General features: G+C 44.7%; 1 protein-coding gene across 2 annotated transcripts in view; it reads right to left on the reverse strand.

The window, feature by feature from the left end:
* Positions 5,514-14,106, reverse strand: part of EFL1 (elongation factor like GTPase 1) — a 111,816-nt gene continuing 103,223 nt past the window's right edge. For both annotated transcript variants that reach the window (XM_018066294.1, XM_018066295.1), the window contains exons 19-20: positions 12,648-12,832; positions 5,514-5,838 (exon numbers count right to left, since the gene is read on the reverse strand). In XM_018066294.1, coding sequence (XP_017921783.1) covers positions 5,650-5,838; positions 12,648-12,832 — 374 coding nt within the window. In that variant the 3' untranslated portion in view covers positions 5,514-5,649. The remainder of the gene's footprint in view (positions 5,839-12,647; positions 12,833-14,106) is intronic.

The raw sequence follows: 14,106 nt of genomic DNA on the forward strand, positions 1-14,106 counted from the left end.
AGAAGGGGAGTAAACATTCATAACTAGACATCTCATAAGGTCACTTCTTTTTTTCTTTTTTGAATTAGGGCACATAAAAAAAGAAACATCTAAATCTGATGTTCAAACAACCTTTCAGTTTGATCCATTCTCCTTGCCTTAAGAGTACATTTTATAAGCGCCCCAAATCTTTGAGCCTGTTCCTCCCTTTCTTTGCTCCTACCAGGTTTGAAAGGCAAATAACTTCTTCCTCCATCAATGTTCTGTCCAGAATGAACACCATATGGATGCTCTTTTTCAAACTGAATTATTTTTGGTTAGTTCTCTCCTTTGACCTTTAGCCTCGCAATCCTAAAATAACAGTGTACACATTTGAAAAGACTTAAGAGTTTCCATATCTACCATGGGGGTGGAAGAAAGTTAATTATCCAGATGAAGCCTTGCAAATGTTACTTAAAATTAGACCTAAGAGGTATAGTGCACATTTTTGCTTGCAAATCATGAAGCAGTTAAGAAAATTTTCAAAAAGTGCAAAGTATAGCTTTATTATTACTTTTTAATTTATTTAACTGTGCTGGGTTTTAGGTGCAGCACGGGGGATTTTTAGTTGAGGCATGTGGGATCTACTTCCCTGACCAGGGATCAAACTGGGGCCCCCTGCATGGAGAGTGCAGAACAACTGGACCACCAGAGAAGTCCCGGAAGTATACTTTTAAATAACTGGTAATTAAAATCTCTATGGCAGTTGCTTTCAAACTTAAGTACGCATCGGAATTACTTGGAGGCTTTGTTAAAACAGCATACTGAGTTCACCTCAGTTTGATAGAGGAAGTCTTAGATGGGGGCCGAGACTTTGCGTGTCCCACAAGCTATGACAAACCTAGACAGTGTATTAAAAAGCAGAGATATCACTTTGCTGACAAAGGTCCATCTAGTCAAAACTGTGATTTTTCCACTAGTCATGTACGGATATGGGACTTGGCTCATAAAGAAGGCTTAGTGCCGCAGAATTGATGCTTTCAACTTGTGGTGTTGGAGAAGACTCTTGAGAGTCCCTTGGACTGCAAGGAGATCAAACCAATCAATCAACCCTGAATATTCATTGGGAGGACTGATGCTGAAGATGAAGCTCCAATCCTTTGGCCACCTGATGCAAAAAGCCAACTCACTGGAAAAGACCCTGATGCTGGGAAAGATTGAGGGCAGGAGGGGAAGTGAGCAACAGAGGATGAGATGGTTGGATGGGATAACCAACTCAACAGACATGAGTCTGAGTAAACTCCAGGAGATGGTAAAGGACAGGGACTGTCTCCAGTCATCCTCATGACTCAAGATCAAGTCTCTGGCTCTCCAGCCCTAGGCCAGGATTGGCCAGGTTGGGAGGGTCTTGGTCCCTTCACTTCTGCCCTTGCGGGGAGCCCTTCTGTATGTCCTGCCCCCTTCCTTTCTTGGAGTCCATGGCATGTGACTCTCTCGTGAACTGCAGGGCACACAGGCCTTCCCATGGCTAACCCCTGAATTGAGAGAAGATGCCGTCTGTGCCACAGGCTCTATCTGTGGAAGAGGATCAGAGGAAAGTCTTCTCAATTTCCATGGTCCAGTTTGTGTGTGTAGGTTGACATTCATAATCCTCTGTTTTTAGAATCTGACCTAAATGCTTGGCTTTTACTATTAATTTTATATTTTTTCCCCCTTGTTTTGGAAGTCTCAAGTGCTTTTTGCCTTAAAAAGAAAGGATTACTTGGATTGCTTCACGAGGATACATCTTCTTATTCTTGGATTTAATTGTCTGTTCAGCTAGAGAGCTCTGGGCCTTACTTAAGACAGGTTCAGTCGCTCAGTCGTGTCTGACTCTTTGTGACCACATGGACTGCAGCATGCCAGGCTTCCCTGTCCTTCATCATCTCCTGGAGTTTGCTCAAACTCATGTCCATTGACTCAGTGATGTCATCCAACCATCTCGAGGGAAGGAATATTTCTTACCCAGTTTTAAGGGCATGGGTTAACCTAATATCTGAAATCAATTATTTCTCTAAACTCACTGGCCATAAATCTGAGCAATATAGGTAATGATTTTTGAAACTTGGACACTGGTAGGTTTACCTAAGTTTGAGGCACAGGATAAAAATATCATAAATATGAAGATCTTCCTCTTGTCCTTTGTTACAGTGAAGATGACGCTTCTGTGGATGAGTTCTCTGACCCTGACGCTAATCAGGCCACAGTCCCTGGAATCCTTTTGTGATGTACTCAGAGCAGGAGGTGCAGCTGCATAAGATATGGGACCTGGGCCATGCAATGTCTTCCACGTCCTCTTCTCATACAGCACATGTGAGGATCCAGTGAGGATCTCTCTCTCTCTGTCCCCTCGCACCCCAACACATACCCCCATACCCCTGGGGTCGTAACAGATGGATGTTTCTCCTCAAGCCAAGTAGTGCTAGTGGTAAAGAATCCACTGGCCAACGCAGGAGATGTGGGCTCGATCCCTGGGTCAGGAAGATCCCCTGGAGGAGGAAATGGCAAGCCACTCCAGTGTTCCTGCCTGGAAAATCCCATGGACAGAGGAGCCTGCAGGCTACAGTCTGTGGGGTTGCAAAAAGTCGGACAGACACGATGGAGCGACTGGGCACCCTGAAAACTCTCACCCACCCAGACTCGCTGCCCCTTGCCAACCTGTGCCCTGGGGTTGTCTTAGAAAAGGCGAGAGGCTGATGTTGCCTGTGTCTGTCCTGAGATCTCAGCGCCTCAACGCCAAGGATCCTCCAGGAGCGAGGGTCTTGGTTTGGTGGCATCCTCATTGCCCCTCGTCTATAAATGACTGCCAGAGACCAAGCCCAGTGTAAGAACAGCAACACCCCCATCCCATTGTGGGACAGGTTCAATACTTGGTTCAGGCTTCCCAGGTGGCCCAGGGGTTCGATCCCTGGGTGGGGAAGATCCCCCGGTGGAGGAAATGGCCACCCACTCCAGCATTCTTGCCTGGGAAATCCCATGGACAAAGGAGCCTGGCGGGCTACAGTCCATGGGGTATTACAAGAGTTGTGCATGACTGGGCATCACAGCTTCCAGGTTCACTTTCACTGCATTTCATACGTGCATGTGAGTGTCTGAGCGTGGCCCAGGGACACGAAGGGGCCCCTTCGCCAGCTACATAGCATGGCAGACAACTCACGTGACGGACTGGCTGCAGCCTGTGGCCTGCGGTCACCTCCCTGCTCATTGCTGCCTCCCCAAACATGGAGAAGGAAGAGCGGCCGTTTACCAGGCTGCCGGCCTCCCCCACACCAGCCCATCTGGCAGGGCCGCCGAACGCAGTGAGCGCTCCAGCTCTCTCGGGGCTGTGCCTCTTTTCTATTAAATGCAGCATTTGCTGATAAAGTGGAGAGTCTAGGAATACTTTATATGGTACATCTGGCAGTTTGAATGATGTTACTCACAAATGCTATAAATCGATGTGTTAGCTCTTCTTGTGTTATCCAAGTTTTTAGATAAACCAGTATGTGGTGGAACTCTCAATTAATTCAGGTTATCAGTATCTGTTCAACTTGGACAGACAGTGAAATATCTAGCTAAACCTTCCCCAAAGGCAGGGTCAATCAGACTTGACCAGATTTGCCAGGGCTCTAGTGTTAAGAATGACCTAGTGCATATATTAAAACAAAAGAAAACAAATTTAAAAAAACCCTAAACAAACAAAAAAAATTAAAGGCATTTCGAGTCTGGTCTTATAATTTTATGCATTTTGAAAAAGAATCCTTCTTTTAAGTGGCTATACAAGGTATTAGGGAAACATCAAAAATTACAAAATCTATTTTTGACTGGATTCATTTGTCCCTTATATGAGGATTTCCCTGAATGAGGCAACTGAGATTTAGGGAAGACATTTACAATAAAGGCAATCTCATCATGTAAGATAATACCCTTCAGTAAGGCTAAGAGGAAACAGCCAAGAGAATTACAGAAATTTACTTTTTTTTTTTTTTTTTTAATTTCAGTTCAGTTCAGTTACTCAGTCATGTCCGACTCTTTGCAACCCCATGGACTGCATGCCAAGACTCCCTGTCCATCACCAAATCCTGGAGTTTACTCAAACTCATGTCCATCGAGTCAGTGATGCCATCCAACCATCTCATCCTCTGTTGTCCTCTTCTCCTGCCTTCAATCCTTCCCAGCATCAGGGTCTTTTCCAATGAGTCAGTTCTTTGTATCAGGTGGCCAATGTATTGGAGTTTCAGCTTCAGCATCAGCCTTTCCAATGAATATTCAGGACTGATTTCCTTTAGGATGGACTGGTTGGATCCCCTTGCAGTCCAAGAGACTCTCAAGAGTCTTCTCCAACACCACAGTTCAAAAGCATCAGTTCTTCGGTGCTCAGCTTTCTTTATAGTCCAACTCTCACATCCATACGTGATCAATGGAAAAACCACAGCTTTGACTAGATGGACCTTTGTTGGCAAAGGAATGTCTCTGGTTTAAATATGCTGTCTAGGTTGGTCACAACTTTTCTTCCAAGGAGCAAGTGTCTTTTAATTTTATGGCTGCAGTCACCATTTGTAGTGATTTTGGAGCCCCCCAAAATAAAGTTTGTCACTGTTTCCTTGCTTCCCCATCTATTTGTCTTGAAGTGATGGGACCAGATGCCATGATCTTAGTTCTCTGGATGTTGAGTTTTAAGCCAACTTTTTCATTCTCCTCTTTCACTTCTATCAAGAGGCTCTTTAGTTCTTCTTTGCTTTCTGCCATAAGGGTGGTGTCATCTGCATATCTGAGATTATTGATATTTCTCCCAGCAATCTTGATTCCAGCTTGTGCTTCATCCAGCCCAGCGTTTCTCATGATGTACTCTGCATATAAGTTAAATAAGCAGGGTGACAATATATAGCCGTGTCGTACTCCTTTCCCAATTTGGAACCAGTCTGTTACTTTAATTAACATTTATTTAAATATGAGTGATGCAATATATGAAGGAATGTGAAAACAGAAGGTTTAAAGGCTAACAGTTGAACATTATATCAAAACATTGTTTGGATGGACAAATAAACCTTAAGATGAATCAGCTGTAACAGTGACCTGGTTTAACTAATCTAAAGGTAGCTCATCTTGCAAGTTTGTGGTCTCTTCAAAGGATGTTAAATGCTGTTAACCAAAGATTACATATAAAGTATGCTTAACTGGAGGATGTAGTTGGAAGTGTGATGCTGACAACAGGCAGAAGTAGGCTGCTCAGTGCAGAGGATGCAGGCCCCACACCCTGCCCTCAGCACTGAGCAGCCTGCCCTCATCACAGCCTGAGTTTTACTGCTGGGGGCAGTTACACACAGGGTAGGGAGGAGGGCATGGCAACCCACTCCAGGATTCTAGCCTGGAGAATACCACGGACAGAGGAGCCTGGCAAGCTACGGTCCATGGGGTCACAAAGAGTCAGACACGGCTGAAGTGCATACAAAGGGAGAAGGGTCCGCTGCAATGCTTATTATAACATCTTGCTTTGTAGAAGATTCAATTACAAAAAAATTCTGGAATGCCCTATGTAAAATATTATACGGATCAACTTTATTGAAAGTGAATGCACAGAGATGACGCAGCATAAAGAAATTTTCCCAGTATCAAAGCCTGGGTGACCTTTCCTCATTTATTACAAAGGGAAGGATCAGCCAGCGGGGGTGGTTACTTATTCTTGCTGAGGGTTCTCTGCTTTTCTGCGTGCTCCACAATCTTCTCTTCCACATAGAGACCCTTCCGCTTCCGCACCGCGTTCATGTACTTCCGGGCCTGGTTCTCGGAATCGGCCTTTTCCCCAAAGTGCAGGTACTCCTCCTCGGTGGTTGGTACCCAGAAGGGGTCGCTGGGGATGATCTTGTAAAGGAAGGTGACAGAACGTGCTACATTAGACAACTATACTTTTATTCCCAATGCCAATTCATACAGTCTTAGTTTAAGGAACGAACGCTAAGCAATGAAGAGGTAAGCTTGCTAGAAATGGTAACGATCAATCATGAACAAATGGAGACAGATTCAATGAAACCTGTAATATACACATTAGTCTTTACTCTTAGAGCCTTTATAGAACACTAAGGAAGTAAGAAAACTATCAATTTTGAATAATAGGAAAAACTCCCCCCTACACCACGATACCCCTGGGTAGAGGTGTTATTTCATTAATTTCGCCTTTGTCCTCAGCTCAGATCAACACATGGGTCTATTCTTGATTATTCTGAGTTTTTGCTCCAAAATTCAGTGCAAAATTAGGAGGAGGTCAGTATTGCCAACATGCTGACCACATTCTGTAAAATCGACTTTACCAGTAAGGACAGTGAGATTCTGATTTTCATATGTCTTGTTCTTTTTGTTGTTTTTTTCTTATTTTCCAACTGGGCAGAAAGAGGAGTTATGTCTCAAGTGGTCTCAAATCCCAATACTCTTCAGTTTGAGACACAGAAATGAAAGAAGAATTTATTTTATAATAGTCACTCTTCAATACAACAGTAGGAAATTTCTGTGGACCAGGAAGGGAGAGAAGAGAGCCCACAGTGATATATGGAGGTACAAGCCCCATCCACTTCCCACAGGGAGCCAAGACAGGAGTGGTCACGAGGGCCAGACTCTTACTGCCCACTGAGGATGGACGGGCCCAAAGCCATATACCCCAGGCATGTGGGGACCAGAATCCCCCAGTCTTCCTGGGAGGTGGAGTAACTATGTCTGCCTGGGGCTGTGGCTAGAAGTGACTAGTAGGTCATGAGAGAAAAGCTATCACCTTCTGAAGATGAGGCTCAGCCTGTGCAGAGTCTGTGGTCCTGCACCATCCACACTGGGGAAGGCACTGACCTGAGCCTCGGTCCTCAGGAGGGCAGAGGAGGAGAGAAGCCCCGCTGCAAGTGACCCTGCCAGTGTGACTCTGTGAGGACAAGAGGAAATCCAGCACCACGAAAGACAGGCGCCAGACTCAACAAAAGGAGAATGAACAGTCAGAGAGATAACAAAGCAATCTGAAGACAAAGTTCTAGAGTTCATGTAAAAATCCTCCAGGAAATAAAGGAGATGGGGGTGGGGAACAGCAGTCATAAACAGTAGGCAGTTGTGAAGAAGAATTAGACCACACGTCACAGTCTCATAAGTATGTAAAAGCACAGAACAGTGCCCTTAGGCTGAAGTACTAGACATGAGGACTCAGGTGTCCTCAAGGTATATGTCCTCAGGTCCACAGAGCATCAGCAACATCTCCAAAGGTGCCGTTAGCAAAGGACTGGCAGGAGGTTATTATTCAGCCAGTCACTAAGTCGTGTCCAACTCATTGTGACCCCATGGACTACAGCACACCAGGCTCCTCTGTCCTCCACTATCTCCCAGAGTTTGCTGAAATTTATGTCCACTTAGTTGATGATGCCATCCAGCCATCTCATCCTCCACTGCACACTTCTCCTCCTGCCTTCAATCTTTCCCCACATCAGGGTCTTTTCCAATGAGTGGCCTCTTCACATCAGGTGGCCGGAGTGCTGGAGCTTCAGCATCAGTCCTTCCAATGAATACTCAAGGTTGACTTTCTTTTAGGACTGGCAAGTTGCTGGGGTCCTGCCCACTCCATCTGACAAGGTAGCAGAGCAGTGCGAGGGGTGATGCTGCTGACCTGGAAGTCCCCACAAGTGAGAGGGCGTGGAGTGGCCAATAGGCTGGTAGCGGCCTGGGCGTAGGACAAAGGCAGCTGCTGGTGGGGACTTCCAGAGATCAGATCCAATCTGAAGGAAAGATTCCTGAGAGTGTTTGGTACTACCATACTGGCTCTAGCAGCTAGATGGGACCGGACCAGGCAAGCCACTTCCTGGATAAGGCCACTGAAGCTCTAGAAGGCACTGTGCTAGAGCTGAAGTCCCCACCTTCTCCCCACAGAAGGCCCTCTCTTTCTCGGAGAGGGGAAGGGGAAGACGGTCAGGAAATGGACCATTTACTTGGGTGGTCATCCACAAACACTGTACTTGTAGGAGACTAGTTCTAAACCAGTGATTAGTGTCCCCCTCTAACTAGTTGGACGATAAACGCATCGTGGAATATAAAGAAGCCACATGTTCTTAGCAGGTCTCAGTGGTAGCAGTGAATACATTTTTGTTGTTGTTCAGTTGCTAAGTCATGTCCAATTCTTTTCAACCCCATGTACTGTGGCACGCCAGGCTCCCCTGTCCTTTACTATCTCCTGGAGTTTGCTCAAATTCATGTCCATTGAGTCGGTGATGCCATCCATCTCATCCTTTGCCACTCCCTTCTCCTCCTGCCCTCAATCTTTTCTAGCAGTAAGTGAGGGGCTGGTTGGGAGACAGCGGACTCAGACTGGCCAGTTTAAGACCAGAGAGTCCTTTTTTCAAGAATGTAGGACCCAGGAGCTTCAGAAGGGCCCCATTTTCCCTCGGCACATATCTCTGAAGTTTGCTCAGTCTGCTTCCCGAGATTCTGGGGCCGCTGTCTGTGTTCATCTCCTGCTGCCCAGGGACTTGCCTGACACAGGCCCAGTTGCCTGCACTTCCTCTGTCCTGCACGGGCAGCTGCTGTCTTCACCTGCACCCCTCCTGTATCTAGGTTCTTGCCTTGACATGTCGAACAAACTCTCAGGAGAGGGGAGATGGAGTACTCTTTGTCAGGAAGAGGCTAGCCTGGTTCAGCCCCATCTGACTGCATCAGGGTCATTATGAATTTTCTTTGCTGGCGATGACAAGGTGACTCCAGACAGTACAGGTGATGCTCACAGAAAAGCATCTCTGAGACAGGAGAGCAGAGCTTGCCATCAGTTTTGAAGAAAAGGTGCTTTCTTCTAACAGGATCACCCAGAATTCATGTGCCTGCAGGGAGGATATTTTTTGCACCTTCAGAATCTAAAGAGGACTTCATCTAACTCACAGGAAGGAAGGCACCCAAGTGCTAGTTGTTGCCCTGAGCATTAAAAAAAAAAAAAACAAAAAAAAAACACCTAGAAAATAAAGCAGCTTTGGGAGCCGGTTTCAATACTTGGCCCAATTCTCCCTGTGATTACAGCTGGCAGGTGGGAAATACCACGTCCATTACACGTTTTCAGTGCTACAGCAATCACTTCTTCCCTACCCTGCACGGCCTTCAGCGCACCCCTGGGGGAATCTCAGTACTAAAACAGTGAGACTCGAGGTTATGCTGACACACATGTAGAACAGCACTGACTGGTAATATTTCTTTCTGTGTCCCTTATTAGCTCCTTTTCTTCCTTTTTTTGCAGAAGGGTAAAACATAGAAAGAGAAATTATGAGACTGCTGACTTCAAAGGTTTCCTCGTGGAAAATGCCTGTAATTTTATTTTCTCTATTTTTCTGAAGCACTTTCTCTCAAAAGCTCTTGATTGTAAATTATATGGTGTGGTAGAATACAAATGAAAAACAGTGCCTTGGAGTGAGAAGCCAGATCTCGACAACTGTGTTATTTCTGAACCTAACTACGGAGGGGGCGGCGGGAAAAAACTAAGACAGCCAGAAAATATCAGATCAGTGACATTTAAGCGTAATGGATCTTCAAGACTTCCTCTGTCCTATCCCCAAAGATTTGAAGCTTTGGGGAACGGGACCACGGCAGGTGGCAAGGGGATGACCGAGGGATGGTACAAAACTGCAGCTAACTTTTCTTGACTATACTTCCCCTACAGTTGTTTACTGAAGGATCGATGTGTAATAACAAGCTATAACTAAGCCCCAAACTAGCATTTTTAAAAAAACTACCATTAAGTATATAAGATTAACTTTCAACCCCTCACCTCTTTTTTCACATTTTGAGAGAGAAATAAGACTGAAGAGACCATCCTGATTTTCGTACCAACAAAAACTGCATATTTGGTCAAAATTTGCTGTTTTATATTAACTGTTGCTAAATACCTATTCTCCTCTTTTTCTTTGGTAATAGGTATTTTGGGTGGGCATACAGACGACCGAGGTTCTGGGGGGAGGGGTAGATAGTCACACCTTTTCTATAAAGCCCAAGACAGTAGGTAAAATAGACTGTGGGCCACATGGTCTCTAACAGAGTCCACTTGAAAGCAGCCCCATAAGCTATGCAAATGAAGGGGTGTGGTTATATTTTATTTACCAAAACAAGTAATGGGTCAGCGTTTGCTGACTCCTGGTGCTAGTGCCAAAGAAACCACCTGCCAAGGCAGGAGATGCAAGAGATGCGGGTTCGATCCCTGGGTGGGGAAGATCCCCTGGAGGAGGAAATGGCAACCCACTCCAGTATTGTTGCCTAGAGAATCTCAGGGACAGAGGAGCCTGGTGGGCTACAGTCCCTGGTGTTGCAAAGAGTCAGACTCAATATGACCCAGCTAAGACCACACTGCTAGTCTCCTTGTCAGGTGGAGCCTTGTTTGACGAGCCGGATGAGTTGTTCCGGGCAGTGGGATGAAGGGAAGTGACTTGGGCAGTACCCTCTTAAAAGGCTGGAGTGCTCCCTCTGCCTATTCCTGGCTCTTACTGCCTGGAACACAGGGGTGATGGGGGGCGGTGGAATGGCCAGACCACCATGGACGCAGAGTGCTGAGAGAGGCAGCCCTGGACTCGAGAGAACCTTCTGCTTTAGCTGAGCCATTCTGCTTTGGGATTCTTTCCACAGAGCAGCCTTTTCAGTTTCATACACAATGTATTTGCCAGCTGGGAAAGGATGAGAAGTTTTATAGATTAAAAAAAAAAAGTGCATTAGAGAATCACTTTCAAGGATAAGAGTGACTATAAGGTGATGAAGTATTTTAAACAAACAATAGAATAAGCGAATTCCAATATAGAATTCTTTTAGGGATGATGTCATTTCAAGAGCTCTGAATATGTGTTTTCCATCTGCATCTACAGAGAATCCCACTGGTCAGTCAACCTACACTCTGTTCTGACCAAACATCCTGCCACCCAGTTTTTTGCACCAGGGTTGATCTAGGTCTTAATGAGATGGACTTGTCATCTCTTAAGACATTCAGAAGCACGAGCTCTAAGTCCTGAAGGCTGTTTCAGCAGTGGCAGCACAAGTGAAGAAGTGTTGCATTTCTCAAGGTCATTGTTCTGAAGTGGAGTAAGTCTTCTGTTCTGAGCATCACTTTGCTGCACTGTCCTATAATCACACATCTGGTTGCTGGAACGTGTGTGAGACAGTGCTGTTTTTCATTAGGAATGTCAGTAGTATATTTATCCTGCTCCAGTATGCTTGCCTGGAGAATCCCACGGACAGAGGAGCCTGGTGGACTTCAGTCCATGGGGTTGCAAAGAGTCAGACTCGACTGATTAACACTTTCACTTCTTCATAGACATAGTTCTTCAGAAACTGCCATTATGAATCCATCCGTTCTATTTTTCACTGGTTTGTGCTCTTATGTAAAAGTTGAGTGCCAAAAACCAAAACCAAAAAGCCAGAAGTCTGGATAAGTGGGAAATTATTATCCATAAGCATGGGGATTAACAAATAACTTACATGTTTTGTGCTACTGTTTTCTACATAATGAAGTCCGGCAATGGTATCTACTCAGACATAAGCCAACAGAGCCATAGAAACGTCATTGAGTTTCGAGACAAAAATGCAAGAAAAATTTCATAGGAAATCACTGTTAAAATGTAGCTTGTACCAACAACCAAAAAATGTAACCTAAATTGGAACAATATTAACTTTAGTTCTATCAAGCACAAAAAATGTAACTTTCTTTTTTTAAGGAGAAGCAGACACAACTGGGTGTTCTGGACTAGCAACAGATTTAGATGATATAAACTTGCTCAGTTAAAATCAAATTTGCCCTGTCCAAGGTTATTTTTTCTAAAGTGTCACCATTCTTTATTTTGCCAGATTCACGTGACTACAGAATTCATGTTAAAGAGAAAGCTCTCCCCCAATTATTTCCATTCCCCTGTATTGTCTAAATTTAAACTGTTCATCTGAAGTGTTCCAGAGAAGGGACCCAGTTGGCTAAAGAAAGTAAAAGAAGTGAGAAGAGCTTAGCACAGAACCTAAACCATGAGCTTTGTTTAAACTGTTTAAGGAAAAATCGGGATTATTTGTTTGAAGTTGAATTCCCTGTGCTATACAGTAGGTCCTTGTTGGCTATCCATTTTAAATACAGCAGTGCATACACGTCCATCTAAACTCCCTGACTACCCCTTCCCCTCACCCCTTCCCCTCCGGTAACCATAAGTTTGTTCTCCAAGTGTACGTGTTTTGATGAGTCATTTTGTGCCACAACACCTGAAGCCCATAGGAGCCCTGAGTCTCCATAATGGGGACTGAAGAACGTGAAACATGGAATAATTCAAAGTTCTCTCTTGTAAGAAGTGTAACTGTTTGCCTTTAAATGTTAGAAGTGCTTTTTCCGCAGAAGAAACATTTAAGTTCCATTTTCAAAATATCTGTGGTTTTCTTACCTACAATATATCTTTGGAAGGGAAAAAAAGGATTAAATGTTCTGTCTTAAATTTTACATCAAATGAAAAAAAAAATGAGTACATGTGTGTGTGTGTATTACAAAGCACATATAATCTCAGGTCTTCCAGTCCGGATGAAAAAATGCCACCTGCTTTGACCAAGCAGGACCAGGCAAGACTAACCGGCCTGGGAAGTGGTTGGCTCCTGGGGACGCCCCCTGTGGGGAAGCACAGCTTGAGATGACAAGGAAGGAACTCGGATTGGCTTCTTACCTCCCAGTGGCTGAATACCAGCTGTGGGCTGGCCAGGCCACTGGTCCTTTTCCGGATCTCATCGGCAAAGCCAAAGCTCTCAGCCACGGGCAGCACAGCCTTGATGATGAACATGTCTGTCCCCTCTTTCATCTCCTCCTGCAGCACTCGTCCTTCTCTCTTTGACAGGACCGCGTAGACCCGACCTGCAAAGCCGCGCATCTTTTAAATTCACTGACCGGTTACATGTCTTGAGCTGCACCGAGATGCGACTGTTCCTACGCCCTCTTAACACTCGACTAATGATTAAATTTGATCCCAGTAATTCTGGCTTACAAAGGTGTGGGAAATATCCAAGCATTTATTTAAAATCACAGAAAAATTAGAAACAAGTAACAAAAGGTGAAATCACCCCAAAGTGCGTTACCCAAGACAATCCCCTCAACACAGCATGGGAAGAGGGGACCTCTAAAAGGACCCTGGGTACACTGCCACTAGCAGCTGTCTTTGAGTATGAAATCCAATGAGTCAGTGTGACTGGCCTTTATAAATGTTAAAAGTATTTTCACAATTATAAGACATTATTAATGTGATGATAATTATAGTGATGACAAGCTATTTGGGCCTTAGTAGGACCAACAGACTGGTTTCAAATAGGAAAAGGAGTACGTCAAGGCTGTATATTGTCACCCTGCTTATTTAACTTCTATGCAGAGTACATCATGAGAAACGCTGGACTGGAAGAAACACAAGCTAGAATCAAGATTTCCGGGAGAAATATCAATAACCTCAGATATACAGATGACACCACCCTTATGGCAGAAAGTGAAGAGGAACTAAAAGGCCTCTTGATCAAAGTGAAAGAGGAGAGTGAAAAAGTTGGCTTAAAGCTCAACATTCAGAAAACGAAGATCATGGCATCCGGTCCCATCACTTCATGGGAAATAGATGGGGAAACAGTGGAAACAGTGTCAGACTTTATTTTTTGGGCTCCAAAATCACTGCAGATGGTGATTGCACCCATGAAATTAAAATATGCTTACTCCTTGGAAGAAAAGTTATGATCAACCTAGATAGCATATTCAAAAGCAGAGACATTACTTTGCTAACTAAGGTCCGTCTAGTCAAGGCTATGATTTTTCCAGTAGTCATGTATGGATGTGAGAGTTGGACTGTGAAGAAGGCTGAGCACCGAAGAATTGATGCTTTTGAACTGTGGTGTTGGAGAAGAGTCTTGAGAGTCCCTTGGACTGCAAGGAGATCCAACCAGTCCATTCTGAAGATCAGCCCTGGGATTTCTTTGGAAGGAATGATGCTAAAGCTGAAACTCCAGTACTTTGGCCACCTCATGTTAAGAGTTGACTCATTGGAAAAGACTCTGATGCTGGGAGGGATTGGGGGAAGGAGGAGAAGGGGATGACAGAGGATGATGGCTGGATGGCATCACTGACTCGATGGACGTGAATCTGAGTGAGTTGCG

Source organism: Capra hircus, chromosome 21, assembly GCF_001704415.2.
Source record: "Capra hircus breed San Clemente chromosome 21, ASM170441v1, whole genome shotgun sequence".
Taxonomy (NCBI): Eukaryota; Metazoa; Chordata; class Mammalia; order Artiodactyla; family Bovidae; genus Capra; species Capra hircus.